Source organism: Oncorhynchus tshawytscha, linkage group LG16 (assembly GCF_018296145.1).
Source record: "Oncorhynchus tshawytscha isolate Ot180627B linkage group LG16, Otsh_v2.0, whole genome shotgun sequence".
Classification (NCBI taxonomy): domain Eukaryota; kingdom Metazoa; phylum Chordata; class Actinopteri; order Salmoniformes; family Salmonidae; genus Oncorhynchus; species Oncorhynchus tshawytscha.
The window spans coordinates 36273231-36296963 of NC_056444.1; the positions used below are offsets into that span (position 1 = coordinate 36273231).

At 42.1% G+C, this 23733-nt stretch overlaps 1 protein-coding gene across 5 annotated transcripts in view; it reads right to left on the bottom strand.

The window, feature by feature from the left end:
• The window catches only part of drosha (drosha ribonuclease III), a 210622-nt gene that overhangs the window by 722 nt on the left and 186167 nt on the right, over positions 1-23733 (bottom strand). For 2 of the 5 annotated variants that reach the window (XM_042299137.1, XM_042299139.1), the window contains 2 exons: positions 22778-22824; positions 6-310 (listed from right to left, as the gene is read on the bottom strand). In XM_042299137.1, coding sequence (XP_042155071.1) covers positions 138-310; positions 22778-22824 — 220 coding nt within the window. In that variant the 3' untranslated portion in view covers positions 6-137. Of the gene's footprint in view, positions 1-5; positions 311-22777; positions 22825-23733 lie in introns of those variants that run through there. The other 3 variants (XM_042299140.1, XM_042299138.1, XM_042299136.1) reach the window with 2 other exon arrangements.

Below are 23733 nucleotides of genomic sequence, written 5' to 3' on the forward strand. Positions count from 1 at the left end.
GGAGCGGTAGAGTGAGACAGAGGAGGAGAAAAGAGAAAGGTGGACCAAAGAAAGGAGATAAAGAGCGGGAGAAAAGGGAAGTAACATGGTCAGCTGTACGACAGATCTAGGACAGTGATTAGTAGTGTTTCGAATGGCTAAAGGTAAAATAGGGTCTGCCTATATCTGTCCTGTTTCACACATATACAAGTGTGTAACCTGTACAAGTGTGTGGTATGAAGTGGAAATGTATTTTGTGTATATCCCACTCCCCTGAGACAACTTTGGAGAATGGAGTCACAGCAGGGATCAGCCATTATTGACAGTGGCCCTGGAGAAAAAGGGTTAAGGTGCCTTGGTCAAGTTCAGATCGACAGATTTTTCCCCTAGTCGGCTCGGGATTCAAACTAGCAACCTTTCGGTTACTGACTCAACGCTCTAACCACTATGCTAACCTGTTAAAATTGCAATGTATACATACTCCTTTTTGATGCTGGTGACACACTTCAACAATTATTAGCACTGAATGGCTCTAGTACCTCATTATTGTCCTTAACTAAGGAAAATAACGGACTTAGACAGGAATCATTTGATGTCATTGTGATGAAAATGAGATCAGATAAGTTAATTAGCACAGAACATCTCTAAATGAGATCTGTAATAAGGACAACAGAAAATGAATGTTTAAAAGCTGATAAGGCGTATCACTGCTTAGCACCGCATACATCTCAATTTAAAATCGTATGCATGAAGTGACGATCAGTCTTCTGTATCAAACCATTTACGTCACAAATTTAGATGTGTAGATTAGGACATCATAAAAGAACAACAGACCGCGTTTGTTCCATACGGTATGTTATCCCGTCAAAGATCTCACACTGACTCGAAGACTTAGCCTTTTGACAAACTATCTATGGGTCAAGCTCAATCAAGAAAAACCCAGATGAAGGCCACGGGTGGAAAGGCATTAGTTTTAACAATATCAATGGCATTTTGATCAACTTCCACTGTCCTCCAGGAGTTTCTGGATTTTCACTTCACTTCAAGTTCAATAAAGTGCAGCTAGAGCAATTTGAAAGAAAACAAACATTATTTGAATCCAGGTCTAATCTTTGGTCACTCCACCATATGTTGACTAGAGAGAGTAAGTCAAGCTGGATAAATCTGCTAAATGACAACTGTGAATGCAAAACGTACAGCAAAAGACCCCAATGTCTCCAACAGAGATGAGGCCAACATCTAGTTGGCAAACATATTCACTCAAAGAAACAGTGAGGAATACACTGTAGTGCGATTGGCCTTAGATGACTAAGCAACACATGATGAGCCTCAGAGAGAAAATAAAACTACATGCAGTTAAAATATGGAAATCACTGGCGGCATTTCAGTCTGGAGAGGACTTATAAGAGATGAGAATTACACCACTTGAGAGAGAGGAAAATGCTTCTTTGGTCATTTGCATTGTTTAACATGCAGTAGCATAAAGTGTGTGGAGGCAACCGAAATTGAGGTTCCTAAAGAATATTACAATGTTTTTCATTTATTTCAAAGCTCCCGTCTGGTAGCTGAAGAGACAGAAAAGACAACAGGGTACCTGTGTTGGAAAGGGGATATCTAGTCAGTTGCACAACTGAATGCATTCAACCGAAATAGGTCTTCCATTTAACATTTGAGGATTTGCATTGAGTGAAAACACATTGAGAATTCTCCGCAGTCCAGCGTTGTGTAGAGAAAATCACCTTTGAGGCGGCGTGCTCATGCATACTGATCACCTAGGCGTTAGCACACTTAGCTTGACTCAAGTCTTTTGTTTATCGACAATGCAGTAATTCCTTTCAAGGAAAGGATTGAGCTTTGCGGAGGGGACTGGGTTGGAGTTTGGGACCCTGTCAACATCCAGGCTTGTTGTGCCACATAATGACTGCCACGCTGGAATGTAGCAAGCAACACTTGTCTCATTTACAGGGTGCCACAGAATACACAAGCACAAACAGCATGAGCGCGCGCACACACACACACACACACGGATTACAGAACCGCATGCTTATTGGGCATCCTACACATTTAAAGCCCAATTCACTAACGAAGTAAAATATTTAAACCCCCATTCACTAACGAATGAACACATTTAGAGTAGCCTATATCAAATCGAATAGAAGTCGATTGTTATGGCAGCAACACAACAACAACATAGCAGCAGCACAACATGGTAGCAGCACAAAACATGGTAAAAACAGTATTGGGCACAGACAACAGCACAAAGGGCAAGAAGGTAGATACAACAAAACATCACGCAAAGCATCCACAACTGTCAGTAAGAGTGTCCATGATTGAGTCTTTGAATCTAGCATGGGTAGGATGGTCATCTGAGTCAGGGTTAGTTTGGCAGCTGGAGTGAAAGAGGAGTGATTACAATAGAAGAAACCAAATCTAGATTTAACTTTAGCCTGCAGCTTTGATGTGTGCAGAGAGAAGGACAGTGTACCTTCTATAGCCATACTCCGAAGGACTTGTTTGAGGTGACTACCTCAAGCTCTAAACCCTCAGAGGGAGTAATCACGCCAGTGGGGAGAAGGGCATTCTTACCAAACCACATGACCTTTGTTTTGGAGGTGTTCAGAACAAGGTTAAGGGCAGAGAAAGCTTGTTGGACACTAAGAAAGCTTTGTTGTAGAGCGTTTAATACAAAATACAAAAAATACAAAAAAGGGGCCAGCTGAGTTTAAGACTATATTATCTGTATATAAATGGATGAGGGAGCTTCCTACTGCTTGAGCTAAGTTGTTGATGTAAATTGAGAAGAGCACGCGGCCTAGGATCGAGCCATGGGGTACTCCTTTGGTGACAGGCAGTGGCTGAGATGGCAGATGTTCTAACTTTATACCCTGCACTCAGAGAGGTAGTTCGCAAACCAGGCCAAAGACCCCTAGGAGACACCAATACTCCTTTTACATTTTTTATTTATCCAGGTAGGCAAGTTGAGAACAAGTTCTCATTTACAACTGCAACCCGGCCAAGATAAAGCAAAGCAGTTCGACACATATAACACAGAGTTACACATGAAGTAAAACAAACATACAGTCAATAATACAGTAGAAAAATAAGTCTATATACAATGTGAGCAAATGAGGTGAGATAAGGGAGGTAAAGGCAATAAATAGTCCATGGTGGCGAAGTAAATACAATATAGCAATTAAAACACCGGAATGGTAGATTTGACAGGAGATGAGTGTGCAAAGTAGAAATACTGGGGTGCAAAGGAGCAAAATAAATAAATAACAGTAGGGGAAGAGGTAGTTGTTTGGGCTATTTATAGATTGGCTATGTACAGGTGCAGTGATCTGTGAGCTGCTCTGACAGCTGGTGCTTAAAGCTAGTGAGGGAGATAAGTGTTTCCAGTTTCAGAGATTTTTGTAGTTCGTTCCAGTCTTTGGCAGCAGAGAACTGGAAGGAGAGGCAGCCAAAGGAGGAATTGGCTTTGGGGGTGACAAGTGAGATATACCTGCTGGAACGCGTGCTAAAGGTGGGTGCAGCTATGGTGAACAGCGAGCAGAGATAAGGTGGGACTTTCCTAAGCAGGGTCTTGTAGATGACCTGGAGCCAGTGGGTTTGGCGACGAGTATGAAGCGAGGGCCAGCCAACGAGAGCATACAGGTCGCAGTGGTGGGTAGTATATGGGGCTTGGGTGACAAAACGGATGGCACTGTGATAGACTGCATCCAATTTGTTGAGAGGGTGTTTTGTAAATGACATCGCCAAAGTCGAGGATCGGTAAGATGGTCAGTTTTACGAGGGTATGTTTGGCAGCATGAGTGTAAGGTACTTTGTTGCGAAATAGGAAGCCAATTCTAGATTTAACTTTGGATTGGAGATGTTTTATGTGAGTCTGGAAGGAGAGTTTACAGTCTAACCAGACACCTAGGTATTTGTAGTTGTCCACATATTCTAAGTCAGAACCATCCATAGTAGTGATGCTGGACGGGCGGGCAGGTGCAGGCAGCAATCGGTTGAAGAGCATGCATTTAGTTTACTTGTATTTGTTAACACGATGTCCAAAGAAGAGCTAGAAGTACACAGAATGGTGTCGTCTGCGCAGAGGTGGATCAGAGACTCATCAGCAGCAAGAGGGACATCATTGAAATATACAGAAAAGAGAGTCGGCCCAAGAATTTAACCCTGTGGCACCCTCATAGAGACTGCCAGAGGCCCAGACAACAGGACCTCAGATTTGACACACTCAACTCTGTCGGAGAAGTAGTTGGTGAAGCAGGTGAGGCAATCATTTGAGAAACAAAGGCTTTTGAGTCTGCCGATGAGGATGTGGTGATTGACAGAGTCGAAAGCCTTGGCCAGGTCAATGAATACGGCTGCACAGTATTGTTTCTTATCGATGGCGGTTAAGATATTGTTTAGAACCTTGAGCGTGGCTGAGGTGCACCCATGACCAGCTCTGAAACCAGATTGCATAGCAGAGAAGGTATGGTGGGATTTGAAATGGTCGGTGATCTGTTTGATAACTTGGCTTTCAAAGACCTTAGAAAGGCAGGGTAGGATAGATATAGGTCTGTAGCAGTTTGGGTCAAGAGTGTCCCCCCCTTTGAAGAGGGGGATAACCGCAGCTGCTTTCCAATCTTTGTAGAAAAATGCTTATAGAAATGCTCAATTATATCGGATTATACCACAGATAAGGTGACAGAGTTTCCTATCCTCAGTGCAGTGGGCAGCTGGGAGGAGGTGCTCTTATTCTCCATGGACTTTACAATGTCCCAGAACTTTTTTGAGTTTGTGTTGCAGAAAGCACATTTCTGCTTGAAAAACCTAGCCTTGGCTTTTCTAACTGCCTGTGTATATTGGTTTCTAACTTCCCTAAAAAGTTGCATTTCACGGGGGCTGTTCGTGGATATGCAGAACTCCACAGAATGTTTTTGTGTTGGTTAACCTGTCTGGGAACGGGGTTCCTCTAGCTATCTTATTTTACATTGGCGTGTTATGTTCAGTAGTTCCAAAACATGCAGTGATTTTGCAGAGAGCCACATCAATTTACAGAAATACTCATTATAAATGTTGATGAAAATACATATGTTAAACATGGAAATATAGATAAACTTCTCTTTAATGCAAACGCTGTGTCAGATTTTAAAAACTCTTTACGGAAAAAACAATCTGAGTACGGCGTTCAGAGCCCAAAACAGCCAAAAGAAATATCCGCCATTTTGCGCAGTCAACATTAGTCAGAAATAGCATTATAAATATTCACTTACCTTTGATGATGTTCATCAGAATGCACTCCCAGGAATCCCAGTTCGACAATAAATGTTTGATTTGTTCCATAAAGTCCATAATTTATGTCTAAATAGCCTCTTTTGTTAGGGCGTTTGGTAACCAAATCCAAACGCGCGTTCAGGTCCAGCCGAACGTCAGATGAAAAGTTCAAAAAGTTATATTACAGGTCGTAAAAACTTAATAAAATAAGTATAGAATCAACCTTTAGGATGTTTTTATCATAAATGTTCAATAATGTTCCAACCGGAGAATTCCATTGTCTGTAGAAAAGCAATGGAACGAGAGCTAACTCTCACGTGAAATGCGTGACTGAGATCGAGGCTGCTGCCAGAACTCTGACACAATCCCCTCTCATCTGGCCCCCCTTCACAGTAGAAGCCTGAAACAACATTCTAAAGATGGTTGAAGCCTTAGCAAGTGCAAAATTACCCATATCCCACTGTGTATTCGATAGGGACTTAGTTCAAAAACTACAAACCTCAGATTTCCCACTTCCTGTTTGGATTTTGTCTCTGGTTTTTGCCTGCCATATGAGTTATGTTATACTCACAGTTCTGTTATACTCATTCAAACAGTTCTAGAAACTTCAGAGTGTTTTCTATCCAATACTTCTAATAATATGCATGTATTAGCATCTGGGACTGAGTAGGAGGCAGTTTACTCTGGGTGCGCTATTCATCCAAAAGTGAAAATGCTGCCCCCTATCCCAAATAAGCTAAGGGCAGTCAGGTCTGGAGAGAACCAAGGGCTATATCAGTTCCTGGTCCTAAATTTCTTGAATGGGGCATGCTTATTTAAGATGGTAGGGAAGGCATTTAAAAAAAATTACCAGGCATCCTCTACTGACGGGATGAGGTTGATATCCTTCCAGGATACCTGGGCCAGGTTGATTAGAAAGGCCTGCTCGCTGAAGTCATTCAGGGAGCGTTTGATAGTGATGAGTGGAGGTCGTTTGACCACTGACATATTACGGATGCAGGAAATGATGCAGTGATCGCTGAGATCTTGGTTGAAAACAGCAGATGTGTATTTAGAGGGCAAGTTGGTTAGGATGATATCTATGAGGGTGCCCGTGTTTACGGCATTGGGGTTGTACCTTGTAGGTTCATTGGTAATTTGTGTGAGATTGAGGGCATCAAGCTTAGATTGTAGGATGGCTGGGGTGTTAAGCATGTCACAGTTTAGGTCACCTAGCAGCACGATCTCTGAAGATAGATGGGGGGCAATCAGTTCACATATGGGGGGCAATCAGCTGGGGGAAGAGGGTGGTCTATAGCAGGCAGAAACGGTGAGAGACTTGTTTTTAGAGAGGTGGAGTTTTAAAAGTAGAAGTTTAAATTGTTTGGATAGTAAGACAGAACTCTGCAGGCTATCTCTGCAGTAGATTGCAACACCGCACGGCACCGCCGTTCTATCTTGTCTGAAAATGTTGTAGTTAGGGATGGAGATTTCAGAGTTATTGTTGGTCTTCCTAAGCCAGGATTCAGACATGGCTAAGGCATTCGGGTTGGCAGAGTGTGATAAAGCAGTGAATAAAACAAACTTAGGAAGGAGGCTTCTAATGTTAACATGCATGAAACCAAGGCTTTTACGGTTACAGAAGTCATCAAAAGAGAGCGCCTGGGGAATAGGAGTGGAGCTAGGCACTGCAGGACCTGGATTCACCTCTACATCACCAGAGGAACAGAGGAGGAGTAGGATAAGGGTAAGGCTAAAAGCCATGAGAATTGGACGTCCGGAACAGAGAGTAAAAGGAGCAGGTTTCTGGGGGCGATAAAATAGATTCAAGGTATAGTGTACAGACAAAGGTATGGTAGGATGTGAAGAGTGGAGGTAAACCTAGGCATTGAGTGATGATGAAAGAGATATTGTCTCTAGAAACATAATTGAAACCAGGTGATGTCATCGCATGTGTGGGTGGTGGAACTGAAAGGTTGGATAAGGTATAATGAGCAGGGCTAGAGGCTCTACAGTGGAATAAGCCAATAAACACTAACCAGAACAGCAATGGACAGGGCATATTGACATTGAGAGGCATGCTTAGCCGAGTGATCATAAGGGTCCAGTGAGTAGTGAGGTTGGTTGGGGTCACGGCGATTCAGACAGCTAGTCGAGCCATGGGTAGCAAGCTAGCAGAAGATGGAGATCTGTTTTTAGCCACCTCGTGCGGTTCCGTCGGTAGATTAGTGGGCTCCGTGTGGTAGAGGGGACTAATCCAATTGTCAAAATAGTTACAGTTATAGTGGCCCAAGAAGATTGTTCGATAGACCTGTTCAGATAGCAGCTGATATGCTCAAGACAGCTAACGATTAGCGGGCCGCAGTTTGCAGATGGGCGTTCAGGTTACGTCGCGAAGGAGGGGCCAGTTGAATAACTCCCTCGGGCAGTTAACGTCGGAATTCCAGTCGTGAAGGCCCGTTGGGGCTCCGCATCGGCAGTAAAACAGGTCCGGATAGGTGATTGTAGCCCAGGAGTGGCTGATGGAACTCTTCAGCTGGCTAGCTCCGGGATAATTGGTGTTTGCTCCGGAATCGACGTTAGCCAATAATCACTCGGATAGCAGCTAGTTCGCTGCAAGATCCAGGTGTAAATGTCCAGAGAGCTTGTGGTAGAAGTCAGGGGATATGGAGAGAAAATAGGTCCGGTATGCTCTGGCTTGAGTCGCGTTGTACAAAACTGGTGATAGCTGATGACCGCTAGCCATGGTTAGCTGAATACTAACGTTAGCTAGTGAGCTGGCTAGCTTCTGTTGTGGATTTCGGATACGAGGTGAATAATACTTTTGAAAAAAAAGAAGAAAAAAAAGATCTGCACCACATTTGGTGAGGCGGGTTGCAGGAGAGTGTTTCGAAGTTGAGTTTCTAGAAAAAAATATACAAAAAGATATGCAAAGAAAAAGACAAAAATACATACACATGGGACAAGACGAGGACAAAGGATGTCTTACTGCAACGCCATCTTGGAAACATTGAAGAAGATATAGAAATAGAATATAAACGCAATAGAAGCGTTGTTTCTTGTACTATTGTCTCGTGTCTTTAGAGGACTGTTTCACTTTGATGTCCTTTTTCTTCTGTCCTTATTTTGTCTTTCTTTTCATCTGTTAACTAGATATTCTTTGTTAGCATGCTAGCTTCTTCCAGGAGAGTCCCTAGCAACTGCTTAGCAACTGGTAAACAATTCAGCTAGCTAAGATAACTGTCCAATTTTATGAAAAATAGATACTTTTTCAAAAGCCTATCTTCTTTGTTTGTTGCTTGTTTTGTCTCCAATTTAGTCGTGCAGTTCTCTTTTGCTTTTTTCCAATGTACTTCCCCCTAAAAACCATGTAAATTTCAATATTTGTAGGAGCTCATTTTTTCAGCAGCTGCTGCTCAATCAAAAAGAAATCCCCATTGCAATAATTTGCCTAAAGCCCATCATAAGCCTCGCTTACAGCATCCCCTCCATCTTCTCTGTCCCTCCCAACACATACATTGACCCTGCCCCATTTATTATCTTTGCATAGTCACTTTACAAATGACCTCGACTAACCTGTACACCCGCACATACCGGTACCCTCTGTATATAACCTCGTTATAGCCGGTCTACAAGAATGGAATGGTCTACCGTATCAAAAGCCTTGGCCAAGTCAATAAAAATAGCAGCACAACATTGCTTAGAATCAAGGGCAATGGTGACATCATTGAGGAACTGTAAGGTTGCAGTGACACACCCATAACCTGAGCTGAATCCAGACTGCATACCAGAGAGAATAGTATAGACATCAAGAAAGCCAGTCAGTTGATTATTGACAAGTTTTTCCAACACTTTTGATAAATAGGACAAAATAGAAATTGGCTCATAACAGTTAGGGCTTGATCTCCCCTTTATTTAAAGGGCACACCGTGGCTGCCTTCCAAGCAATGGGAACCGCCCCAGAGAAGAGAGACAGGTTAAAATGGTCAGAGACAGGCGTGGCGATGATAGGGGCAGCAACCTTAAAGAATAACGGGTCTATACCATCTGACCCAGATGTTTTTTTGGGGTCAAGTTTAAGGAGCTCCTTTAACCCCTCGGACTCAGTGACTGCGTGCAGGGAGACACTTTGTAGCGGGACAGGGGGAAAAGAGGGAGGAGCATCGGGGCTAGTTGCATTAGAAGGGTTGGGAGATGAGGAGTACGCAAGTATAAACACCATGGGACCACGCAGCCGTCATACCGCTAAGGAAGGAGACGCGTTCTGTCTCCTAGAGATGAACGTACGTTGGTGTGAAAATTGCAAATCAATCCCAGAAAAACAGCAAAGGACCTTGTGTAGATGCTGAAGGAAACAGGTACAAAATTAACTATATCCATAGTAAAACGAGTCCTATATCGACACAACCTGAAAGGCTGCTCAGCAAGGAAGAAGCCACTGTTCCAAAACCACCATAAAAAAAGCCAGACTACAGTTTGCAACTGCACATGGGGACAAAGACAAAGTAATTTTCTGAGAAATGTCCTCTGGTCTGATGAAACAAAAATAGAACTGTTTGGCCATGATGACCATCGTTATGTTTGGAAATAAAAGGGGGGCGCTTGCAAGATGAAGAACACCATCCCAAACGTGAAGCACGTGGCAGCATCATGTTTTGGGGGTGCTTTGTTGCAGGAGGGACTGGTGCATTTCACAAAATAGATGGCGTCATGAGGCAGGAAAATTATGTGGATATATTGAAGCAACATCTCAAGACATCAGTCAGGAAGTTAAAGTTTGGTCGCAAATGGGTCTTCCAAATGGACAATGACCCCAAGCATACTTCCAAAGTTGTGTCAAAATGACTTAAGGACAAGAAAGTCAAGGTATTGGAGTGGCCATCACAAAGCCCTTGTGGGCAGACCTGAAAAAGTGTATGCGAGCAAGGAGGCCTACAAACCTGACTCAGTTACACCAGCTCTGTCAGGGGGAATGGGCCAAAATTCACCCAACTTATTGTGGGAAGCTTGTGGAAGGCTACCCGAAACATTTAACCCAAATTAAACAATTTAAAGGAAATGCTACCAAATACACTCAATTAGTATGTAAACTTCTGACCCACTGGGAATATGATGAAAGAAATAAAAGCTTAAATAAATAATTCTCTCTACTATTATTCTGACATTTCACATTCCTAAAATGAAGTGGTGATCCTAACTGACCTAAGACAGGGCATTTGTACTAGGATTACATGTCAGGACTGAGTTTAAATGTATTTGGCTAAGGTGTATGTAAACTTCCGACTTCAACTGTACATACGGCAACAGTCTCTAAGGTGCAGGGTAGAGTACCGGGTGGTAGCCAGCTAGAACAGTGACTAAGACAGGGGTTCCCAAACTTTTTTGGCCTATTTCCCTATTATGTTAACTGAAAATTCTCACAACCCCACCCAGGTGAAAACATTTGCTGTTAATTGCAGAATTTGACATTTTATTTTTTTTTGGCTATGCTGTCAATAAAAAATAAATTAAATAAACATTATTTCAGATTTGTCTTAACTCACCATCAAATGTGGGGCAGTCAATTGCAAATGAGTCTGACATGTCTCTTATCTCACCACCACTAATGAGATGGGTGTGCTTGATGCATGTCGCGTCCTAGCTTCTCAAAGTCAGGGGGGCGTGGTCGACAGCGCGCAGCTCATATCTGCCGTCACATCCAACCTGGATCAATATCTGGTTTTAATGCAGACCAGAGCACTGAATCCAGCTTCAAACATATCAGCTGGCCAATCATGAATAGTGCTTTTAAGACAACTGGGAACTTGGAAAAATATGAGGAAAAATCATGACGTTAGTGATCTTTAGGTTGGAAAGTAAAGGGCAGAGCACTAGAAAGAGGCCCGAGGTGGAATTCCTAGTTTGATTTTTGCCGAGTTCCCAGTTGTCCTGAACGCACTGAAGACGGAAGTCCGAGATTTTCCGAAGTTCAGAGTTCCGGTTTGTTTTGAACTCGGCATCAATGCTCAGAGGGAGACGGCAGGGTATTATTCCCTTCGAGTCCTTTTGGCCTGCCCGCCATCCCGTGATAGATGACGCCCCATCTGAGCAAAAGCCCACCATTCGATCCCATATGGAATCTGTTTTTCGTCAATATAGCCGGGCGGCACACTGAACATCCCATATGCCGTTTCATGCTCAGAAATTGTGAGACAGAACAATGTCTTTGTGAATAGCATCCACTGACATGTATAGCGAACAAAAGTCAATGAATGGGCATCTTGGCCCTCACAGTTAACGTCCATTTGGAAGCCCTCACAGTTAACGTTCAGTCAGAGTTTCCTCTTGACTGCTGGCAATAGCATAAATGATGTGTTTAACATTGTTAACTGATGTGAGTTTCTGTGCCTCCCCACAAATTGTTCTCACAATATCAATTGCGTTCGGTAATATCAAAGTCTCTACAGTAGTGTGTGGTTTCATAGCGTAGCAGGCCTAGCCATTCACCGTGGAAATGATTCAAGTGCAACGGTCAAGTACAGCCTTTTCCCATAATCTAAGGGCCCTCCATGGTTTAATTTGATCTTTTAGATTTGAATAATTTTCATTTAGATGTTTAAGGTTAACCACATTAATGATTTTGAGATAAATCTTTTGTTATATATATGTATATTAGATTTATGTTATACGGGAAATTCTTCCACGACCCCATTATGATATCACCACTAGTTTGGGAACCGCTGAACTAAGGTTAGTGGTGACTGTTTAACAGTCTGATGGCCTGGAGATAGAAGCTGTATCTCAGTCTCTCGGTCCCAGCCTTGATGCGCCTGTACTGTCTACGTCTTCTAGATGGTAGAGGGGTGAACAGGCCGTGGCTCGGGTTGCTGAGGTCCTTAATGATCTTCTTGGTTCTTCCTGTGACACCGGGTGTTGTAGATGTCCTGGAGGGCAGGCAGTGTGCCGAGAGTAATGCGTTGGGCTGACCACACCACCCTTGAGAGCACTGCGGTGATACAGCCAGACAGAATGTTCTCAATGGTGTATCTGTAGAGGTTTGTGAGGGTCTTAGGGGCCATGTCAAATTTCTTTCGCCTCCCGAGGTTGAAAAGGCGCTGTTGCACCTTCACCACGCTGTCGGTGTGGATGAACCATTTCAGGTTATCAGTGATGTGCACACCGAGGAACTTAAAGCTTTTGACCCTCTCTACCTCGGCCCCATCAGCGTGGATGGGGGAATGCTCTCTCCAGCACTAAGCTTCGGCTTTATTACGAGCAGACTGAATACATATCACCTATAGGCCAACCACAACACTAACACTGCATCTATCTTTGTCTAGACCCTACCTCCCTGTCTTGCCAAGGGGAGCAAATAAATAAACACACACAGAAGCAGTATATTCAGATCCTCCATCCACCCTTCATACTGTATTGTACTTGTTGTGCATTCACAGAAGCCTTTACCAAGAGATTAAGGGTTTAGTGACAGCTGAGGAGAGAGAATCTAGTCCCCTCCCTGCTCGCTACCAGCCAAAGCCTACTTAGTAATGCACTATATATGGAATAGGAAGCCATCTGGGACACATCCAGAGACTATTTCCTGTAGTATTCAGGAGAAGAAACAGCATTGTTTAGGAAACATGCAGCTGCAGGGGGGACAGTGTATGAAGTGAAGTGGTGGTGATAAAGAAAAGAGATTGAAAGACCACGAGAGAGAGAAAAAGAGCAAGAGTAAGAGCATAAAGGAGAGAGGAATAGATTGAGAGCATGAGAGAGAGAGAACATGAGAGAGAGAGAGACGGAGATGGGAAGAGAGAGAGAGAGAGACGGAGATGGGAAGAGGGTGAGAGATGGAGACAGAGAAAGCGTGTGATATCAGATGAGCGAAAGAGATGAACAAAACTATCTCCGGCTGCTCCAAAAAAAGGATGAGCGATGTGTTGACGAATGGTTAACTCGTCTCCCCATGTATATTTCATGTTCTCCGACCTTTCAGGGCTGGGCTGCTGGGCGCTGGGCTGCCTCTCTCTCTCTCTCTCTCTCTCTCTCTCTCTCTCTACTCTCCTTCCCCCTCTTCCTCCTACCTAGCAGTCTCAGCCTTAGCTCTGTTTGCACCCCCTCCTCTAGTTCAGGCCTTGGTTAACATTTAATTCTGCCTCGACAGATACAGGCAGGAGATTGTCAAAATGAGAGGCCATCAATTAATAAAATGAGAATCCCTGGAGCCACCAGCGGATCTCTACAGCGTAACGAACACCAAATATTGGGCCCATTTCTCTTTAATGAGCTGTCTGAGCGAGGGCTGAGCACAGCTCTGTCTCTCTTACCTCTTTACTTCTCTTCTGCTGCAGTTAAGCTGCCTGTCAGGGAGGGAATCGGCGGGGGGGGGTCGTACGGTTTGAACAAAAACTTAAATTTCACTCTAAAGCGGCCCGATACCAAAGAAGGCCTTAAATAAAACATGGAAATGAACCCTGACAGGCAGAATCATACAGCAACGTAGGAAGCCATTGGACAGTCAGACATACTGTAGGTAGTTACTGTAAGATATTGTTAGTTTAAGGGGAGAAAATGTGTGCATGCCCTGAGGTTGGTCGAGCAGTTGCTGCGTCACATTATGCGATCCCGTGACTGCGTGGGTTTGAATCCTGGCCCCACTGGTTAACACTACATTCTCTTTAATTATCTGTCTCCTAGCTCATTTCTGTCCATCCCATTCAATAAAAATGTTAAACTACAAAACACTGCATTTAATTCAATAAAAAAAGAATTTCAGGGTAACAACTAAGCACCTTACTGTAATAGTTTTCAATTCAAAAGGTCAAAAATAAACAAATATATATTTTGCAATAATAAACAAATATTTTGCTAGGATTGTCTGGGAGTGGTCTGAGTGGGGAGGAGGAGGGATACAGTAAGTGAGGGATATGTAATCTGAGGGATGAGGGATATGTAATATGAAATCTGAAGCTGTTATTGGCAGAGAGGTATGGAACTCTGTCATTGGTCTATATTATATCACCTGGTAATGTCATGCAAAACATGCTGATAAGAAGGAGCTGTGTAGATTGTTTTTTCAACCAGCAACTAGGGCTGGCCGATATAATTGAATACCGCTATACCGTTATGACTTGACATACCAGTGCCTAAAGAAAGTATTTACACTCTTTGGCTTCTTCCAAATTTTGTTGTGTTACAGTCTGAATTTAAAATTGATTAAATGTTTTGTCATTGGCCTGGACATAATGTCAAAGTGGAATTATTATTTTTTACAAATGAATTAAAAACGAAAAGTTGAAATGTCTTGGGTCAATAAGTATTCAACCCCTTTGTTATGGCAAGCCTAAAAAAGTACATTTTCTTAAGTCACATAATAAGATACGCTTTGTGTGCAATAATAGTGTTTAACAATTTTTTTATGACTATATACCCCACAAATACAATTAACTGTACAGTCCTTTAGTTTCAAACACAGATTCAACCACAAAGACCGGGGAGGTTTTCCAATGCCTCGCAAAGAAGGGCACCTGAGTATCCCTTTGAGCGTGGTGAAGTTATTAATTACACTTCGAATGGTGTATCAATACACCTGGTCACTACAAAGATACAGGAGTCCTTCTTAACTCAGTTGCCATAGAGGAAGGAAACTGCTTAGGCATTTCACCATGAGGCCAAAGTTTACTTTAGAACAGTTAAGAGTTGGATGGAACAACAACATTGTAGTTACTCCACAATACTAACCTTATTGACAGAGTGCAAAAATGGAAAAATACAAATATTCAAAAACATGCATCCTGACCAAAATAATACTGGGAAAAAATGTGACAAAGCAATACAAAGTGTTATATTTGGGGAAAATACAATACAACACAGTACTGAGTAACACTCGCCATATTTTGCATCATGGGTATGCTTGTAATCGTTGAGGACTGGGGAGTTTGTCCAGGATAATGAATGGAGCTTAGCACAGGCAAAATCCTAGAGGAAAACCTGGTTCAGTCTGCTTTCGACCAGACACTGGGTGATGAATTCCTGTTTCAGCAGGACAATAACCTAAAACACAAGGCCAAATCTACACTGGAGTTACTTACCAAGAAGACAGTGAATGTTCCTGGAGTAGCAGAGCTACAGTTTTGATTAAAATCTACCTAAACATTTATGGTAACCCCTGAAAAAGGATGGCTAACAATGGTTAACAAAACATTTGACAGAGCTTGAAGAATTAAAAAAAAAAAAAAAATGATTGGCAAATATTGCACAATCCTGGTGTGGAATGCTCTTAGAGACTTACCCAGAAAGACTCACATCGACAATCACTGCTATAAGGTGCTTCTACTAAGTATTGACTCAGGGGTGTGCATTCTTATGTAAATTAGATATTTCTCCATATCATTTTCAATACATTTGCACACATTTCTAATAACATGTTTTCACTTTGTCATTATGGAGTACCCTGTGTAGATGGGTGAGAAAATACATTTAATCCATTTTGAATTCAGGCTATAACAATGTGGAATAAATCAAGGGGTATGAACACTTTGAAGGCACTGTAGATTTGTACAATATCGTTTATAACAATATTTTGATAAATTGCTTAAATAAATAAAACATTGTACAAATTGGACTACTTTATCTGTTTTGTCGAGCATTAAACCAACAGAACAAAGAATGCCAATTAAAAATCACATAGAATTAATTTGTTGCACTTCTATTGTCATTCACTTCTTTAAAAAAAAATATATTAAAACATATATTAAAACTTTTGTTATTCAGAAACATACCGTCACAAATAAGAAACATATTGTGATGTGACAGCCCTCCTGGCCACTATCAGGAAATAACACCGATCCAACGTCTTCACACCTTTCCAATGTTACAGTTTTATCAGCTGCTGTACAATATGATACAAAACACAGGAAAAACTGGATTTTGACTGCACTGGGCCATTAAACACATTCCATGTCTCAGTCATACTGTAGTGAGAGCCTGGCTCTCTCTCTCAGCAAGTAGCTAGCTTTATTGGGAAAGGGGGGAAAAAACAGTCCAACGCAGCCCCAGGTTGCAACCAAAATGGCACCCTACTATTCCCTAGTGTCTTCAGAAAGTATGTTGACTTTTCCCCCATTTTGTTGTTACAAAAAGTGGGATTCAAATGGATTTAATTGTAATTTGTTAAGAATCTACACAAAATACTTTAAAAGTCAAAGTGGAAGAAAACATATCTTGATTAGATAAGTATTCAACCCCGTGAGTCAATACATGTTACAATCACCTTTGGCAGCAATTACAGTTGTGAGTCTCTATGAGCTTTGCACACCTGGATTGTACAGCACTGGCACATTATTCTTTCAAACATTCTTTAAGCTCGATCAAGTTATTGATCATTGCTAGACAGCCATTTTCAAGTCTTGCCATAGATTATCAAGCCAATTTAAGTCAAAACTGTAACTAGGCCACTCAGGAACATTCAATATCCTCTTGGTAAGTAGCTCCAGTGTATATTTGGCAATGTGTTTTAGGATATTGTCCTGCTGAAACGTGATTGTGTCTCCCAGTGTCTGATGGAAAGCAGACCAGGTTTTGCTCTAGGATTTTGCCTGTGCTTAGCTCTATTCCATTACTTTTAAAATAAAATAACTCCCTAGTAATTGCAGATGACAAGCATACCTATAACATGATGTAGCCACCACGCTTGAAAATATGGTGAGTGGTACTCGGTGATGTGTTGGATTTTCCCCAAACATAACGTTTTGCAATCAAAACATAACGTTATTTCTTTTCCACATTTTTTCAGTTTTACTTTAGAGCCTTATTGCAAACAGGTGCATGTTTTGGAATATTTTTTATTCAGTACATGCTTCCTTTTCACTCTGTCAATTAGGTTAGTATTGTGGAGTAAGTAAACATGGTTGATCCATCCCCAGTCTCCTATCACAGCCATTAAATTCTGAAACTGTTTTAAAGTCACCACTGGCCTCATGGTGAAATCCTTGAGTGGTTTCCTTCCTTATCTTTGTAGTGACTGGGTTTATTGATACATCATCGAAAGTGTAATTGTCTGCTTTTTAATTTCACCCATCCACCAATACGTGCCCTTCTTTGCAAGGCATAGGAAAACCTCCCTGGTCTTAGTGGTTGAATCGGTGTTTGAAATTCACTGCTCGACTGAGGGACCTTACAGACAATCGTGTGAGGTACTGAGACGAGGTAGTCATTAAAAAATCATTTAAAACCCTATTATTGCACACAGAGTGAGTCCATGCAACTTTATGGGCTCCCGAGTGGCACAGCAGTCTAAGGCACCAGATCTCAGTGCAAGAGGCGTCGCTAGAGACACCCTGGTTCGAATCCAGGCTTTATCGTGTATTTTGGGCGGCAGGTAGCCTAGTGGTTAGAGCATTGGACTAGTAAACGTAAGGTTGCCAGATCGAATCCCTAAGTTGACAAGGTAAAACTATGTATTTTTGCCCCTGAACAAGGCAGTTAACCCAATGTTCCTAGGCCGTCATTGTAAATAAGAATTTGTTCTTAACTGACTTGTCTAGTTAAATAAAGGTTAAATAAGAAAAATCACAACCGGCCATGATTGGGAGTCCCATTGGGCAGCACACAATTGGCCCAGCGTCGTCTGGGTTTGGCCGGTGTAGGCCGTCATTGTAAATAAGAATAAGTTAACTGACTTGCCTAGTTAAATAAAGGTTAAATGTAAAAAACAAAATGTGACTTGTTAAACACATTTCTACTCCTGAACTTCTTTAGGCTTGCCTTAACACAGGGGTTGAATAGTTATTGACTCAAGACATTTTACACATTTGAATTAACGTGTAAAAATAAATACAAAACATAATTCCACTTTGACATTACGGGATATTGTGTGTAGGCTAGCATCAAAACATTTACATTTAATCCATTTTAAATTAAGGCTGTGACAACAAAATGCAGGAAAAGTCAAAGGGAGTGAATACTTTCTGAAGGCACTGAACGGCATAGGGTGCCATTTGGGATGCAGACCTGGACAGTTTGTAATGTCTGATGGAGGGAGAGGAAGAGGCTTTGCAGGGAGAGATGATTTTAAATGAACTGACCTTTTCAGGAGGTATCGCTAAACTAGTCACATGAAACGGCAATTTATGAGGAGGGAAATGTTCATTTACTAGTAATGAGCATCTATCAATCACTATGACAGAGGCATTACACAGGGGAGAGAGAATGGAGGGAATTAAGAATTGGAGGAGAGGGGGGATTGAGAGAGGGAGAGAGAGCATGTCTTCTCTACGCCTCCAGATAAGGAGGGAAGGTGGGGCTGTTAAAAAAACAAACACCCTAAGACACTAATGTTTCATAAAAGCGAGGGTTTGAATGCCCAAACAGTATCAATCACAGGCCGCTAGGGGACTCATTTGCAGGCCGAAACCAAATAAAATCTTTGACCTTAGTGACCTTCGCAACTTCGCCTGCTTCCTCCGTACTCCAGCAAGGCTGGCTTCACCCAGCAACACGCTAATTAGGTCAGGTGAAGAGGAACAAATTATACTGTTGATTAATGTCTTACTGGTCCACACACACCTAACTCTCAATGTATTCAAACTAATGCATTACACATGCACATAGATGTGCAGAGTTTCGGAGGAGGTGATTGGTGTATGGGGATGATGATGGTGGGGATTTCTTTCATATCAGGTTCTGAGAGCCTATAATTGTGTTCTACCTGGCAGTGAATGAGGCAACGCAAATGAGCCCCCCACCTCACTTTTGATCTGAAATCACCATCACCCACTAATTAATGTATAATTTTTGCAGATTGAAAGTGTTAGAATTGTATCAATATTTATCTTCAAAAAATTGCTATGACATAGCCAAAGAATAAATAATAAAGTACAACTTTGGATTTCACCCCCGCATCATAATCGAATGGTTTAGACCAGTGGTCAAAAAGATCACATCCTTAGTCAAGATCTACAGCTCAGATTATTTTTAAACATATATATATTTTTTTACATCAACCTAATCAAAACAGTTCTGTAGGAATGAGGTTTGTGCAGAAGGTCTAATTCATTATCACAGCATGTTGGCTATATTCATGGCCTGCCAATATTGCTCCTCAGACAATATTATATTTCAAAATTCGAGCTTTGATAACAAAATAGCTCAGTTTGTGTAGCACTTGCGAGGCATAGCTGAGCATAAATAATTTGCAAATAATTATTTGTATTATTTTACTGGACTGATGGTACCTGCATCTGGTGGTCATGACGCATTCAAGACAACCGTTTACTCAAAAATGGGAAAAAAAAGAAAAGGAGGTCAAATCATGACGTCAGTGATCTTCAGGTCGGAAAGTCGGAGCTCTATCTAGAAAGATGCCTGAACTTCTGACTTGGAGTTCCGATTTGGATGACCATTCAAAAAAAATGTCCCAATTTTATCGAAGTTGTCTTGAACACACTGAAGTCGGAAGTCAGAGATTTCCGAAAAAAACGTCTCAGAGGAGGGAGGGTGAAAGCGGCAGAGGGTCCGCCTCTCACGGCCCCTGCTCTCTCCTTCCTTTCCTCCGGTGAGACTGACCACCGGACACATTCTTCCCCCTGATGGCGAAACTCAAGTCGCACCGCATCTGCTTCATGCACAAATTCATGTTGTTCCTATGACCAGAGAAAGTTAAATATTCTTTGATATTAAAATAGACAACGCTTCTCTTGCGTTGACCACGAAGTGCGGGTAGCAAAAGTGATTGAAGTGCTATTTTCCTGTATTTCCAAAAATGACCACATACAGTGCCGTCGGAAATTATTCAGACCCCTTGCCTTTTTCCACATTTTGATAGGTTACAGCTTTATTCTAAAATTGATTAAAAAAAAATTTTTATTTCACAATCTACACACAATATCCCATAATGACAAAGAAAAAACTAGTTTAGAAATGTTATCTAATTAATACAAATATTAAAAATTACATTTACATAAGTATTCAGACCTTTTAATCAGTACTTTGTTGAAGCACATTTGGCAGCGATTACAGCCTCGGGTATTCTTGGGTACGACGCCACAAGCTTGGCACATCTCTATTTGGGGAGTTTCTCCAATTATTCTCTGCAGATCCTCTCAAGCTCTGTCAGGTTGGATGGGGAGTGTTGCTGCATAGCTTTTACAAGGTCTCTCCAGAGGTGATCACTCGGGTTCAGGTCCGGGCTCTGGCTGGGCCACTCAAGGACATTCAGAGAATTGTCCCAAAACCACTCCTGCATTGTCTTGGCTGTGTGCTTAGGGTCGTTGTCCTGTTGGAAGGTGAACCTTCGCCCCAGTCTGAGGTTGAGCGCTCTGGAGCAGGTTTTCAAAAAAGATCTCTGTACTGTGCTCCATTCATCTTTCCCTCTATCCTGACTGGTCTCCCTGTCCCTGTTGCTGAACAACATTACCACAGCATGATGCTGCAACCACCATGCTTCAATGTAGGGATGGTGCCAGATTTCCTCCAGACGTGACGCTTGGCATTCAGGCCAGAGAGTTCAATCTGGGTTTCATCAGACCAGAAAATATTGTTTCTCATAGTAAGAGTCTTTAGGTGCCTTTTAGCAAACTCAAAGTGGGCTCTCATGTGCCTTTTACTGAGGAGTGGCTTCTGGCCACTCTATCATAAAGGTCGTATTGGTGGATTGCTGCAGAGATGGTTGTCCTTCTGAAAGGTTCTCCTATCTCCACAAAGGGACTAGAGCTCTGTCAAGAGTGACCTTTGGATTCTTGGTCACCTCCCTGCCAAGGCCCATCTCCTCCGATGGCTCAGTTTGGCCGGGCAGCCAGCTCTAGGAAGAGTCTTGGTGGTTCCACTCTTCCATTTAAGAATGATGGAGGCCACCATGTTCTTGGGGACCTTTAATACTGCAGAAATGTTCCCAGATCTGTCCCTCGACATAATCCTCTCTCCTCTCTCGGAGCTCTACGGACAATTCCTTCGACCTCATGGCTTGGTTTTTGCTAGGACATGCACTGTCAACCATGGGACCTTACATAGACAGGTGTGTGCCTTTCCAAATCATGTACAATCAATTGAATTTACCACAGGTGGACTCCAATCTAGTTTTAGAAACATCTCAAGGATGATCAATGGAAACAGGTGCACCTGTGCTCAACTTCGTCTCATAGGAAAGGGACTGAATATTTACGTAAATAAGGTATGCGGAAGACATTTCAGTTGAACAACTTTCCCTATTTGTTTTTTTATATTTTTACTACATTTGCAAACATTTTTATCAACCTGTTTTCAATTTGTCAATATGGGGTATTGTGTAGATTGATGTTTTTTTTATTTAATCCATTTCAGAATAAGTCAAGAGGTCTGAAACTGATTGTTTCAAGGAAAACTACCAAAACTATTTGTGATGGTGAACCTGAACAATCTAAATAAAATATACTGTAAGCCCTGATCCAGTAAAACACAATTGTAAACAGCACATTTGATTAAAAAAATTAACTCGGAAATTACATTGGTTATCACTCAACTAATAAAGTCAAATATTGCGCAAGTCATTTTACAATCTTTTGAAAGCTGAAAATCACACGCAGACATGTCAGATCAGGAATAGGCCTACCTCTCGTTTGTCAGTGAGCGAAGAAATGCGCAGCGCGCAATTTGTCTAGGCTACAGATATTGCATGGGGTTGATCGGCATGCAAAATGACACGTAGATCAATGACTGTCAACATAATTACATGCTTAGTCCGACACTGAAGGAGAGTTGTCAGACTGCAGAGTTGTCACAAAAGATGAGGTATTTTCAGAAGATAGAAAGAAAGCAATTTGAGTAATTGAGTAAAACATTTTAGTGAACCAGCGATTCGTAACATTTGAATGGATTTTCTGACCGAATCATGCTACATTTGGATCGGTTTGGGGTCCCGCAGACCGATGCACTCATATCTTAAACATTTAACATTTATTTACCGATGCATATTGGCGAATTGTTACATAGGGATCTAAATAGTCTGCTTACCAAATGGAACCCTATGCCCTAAGATGCAAGTCACAGCACTACACAGCTCAAGAACCGGGATCATACTAGACACAAGTCTCACACACAGACCAAGGCCTATTCTCATTTTGTCCCTTTTGTTTTAAATACACCAGACAGAGACTTCAACAAGGTCCTCCAAGGCTATTAGCATTGCAGAGGGCCCTTAGCTGGTGTTAGCTTAGCATCCTTGGCCCATAATGCAGGCAGGCCAGGCCACATGCTAGCTGTGTTCTGGACTTTCTCTTCAAACAGGCTAATGCTCCGTATCCAGCAGCCAACCGACTGGACAGGGCAGTGACCACCGCTCTCCAAAGCTCTTTGGCAGCCATTTCGTAATTTAAAAGACACCAAAGCAGGGTATATGTTATTTGTGAAAGGCTTAAACACGTCGAGGTGGTTCGAACCTCTTCAAATGACTGGACAGGCCACTACACTTTGGCAGTCATTTTGAAAAATATTTGAAAAAACAAAGCAAATATTGAACAAAAGAACCAAAGCAGGGTACTACAGTATGTGAAGGGCTTAAACATATTACACTTAGTGGTGGTTCCAACTTCTTCAAACTACTCACATTTCTCGAGTGCGTCCATAGCAGCTCCCATCTCCGCCTGTTGGATACTGGATTGAAAAGGAGAAGGAAAAAAAAGAGAGAAAGACGGACAAGAAAGAAAAGGTATTTAGCATATTCAAAACATCCCTTTCAAATGCTGTAGTCTGAGAGCATGCCAATGACAGAGGATTATATAAAAATGTTTTTCCTCAAAGCCTCCCAGGTAGCTAGCACCATGCATACATCTCACAGAGGTAGCTAAGCCTTTGGGCCAGGCGCTCTCTCAGCATGTACACTGTTTACTGTATTGCTCTCTGTAAATATTATATTATGTGATCATAGGCAAGTGGCAGGGGGGGGTAACGGGGCTTACGTTTAGTAAATATAAAACAGTAAGCTGGGTAGAGATACTATGGAGGGGACAAAGTTATCGCCAGCTTAGAGGCAGAGAGCGCTCTTTCAAGAGGGCCATGAGAGGGATTTTCAATGCAGAGGGGTGAGAGATGTTTGATGGATTTTGTATTATTCTTAAGCTGAGTAGAATGGTTTTATCTCGTCTCTGAAAGGGTCTTCCTTCACGCAGCGATTCACATTTTCTTTACCCTACGGTTCTTTATAAAAGCCTCCCCATCCTTTCCCCCCGTCCCTCTGAAGAGAAACATCACAGGTAGAACCAAACAAAACCCTAGCTAGCCCTGGAGAAAATCTGTCTCAAATGGCACCCTATTCCCTTCATAGTGCATTAGTTTTGAACAAAAGGGAACAGGGTGCACTATGAAGGGAACAGGGTGCCTATTGTGCCGCAGCCTAAGACACACTGTGTGCGGACTCTTTTTTTTTTGTCACAGAGCTTTTCTCCAGCCATCCCAGCTAGCCCTAGCTCTAGTCCAGGGCGTTAGTGAAGGCATGCTCAGCGTCAGCAAACCACATTAATGTCCTGGACCAGAGCTAAGCTAGCTCTGGAGAGAGAGACACTG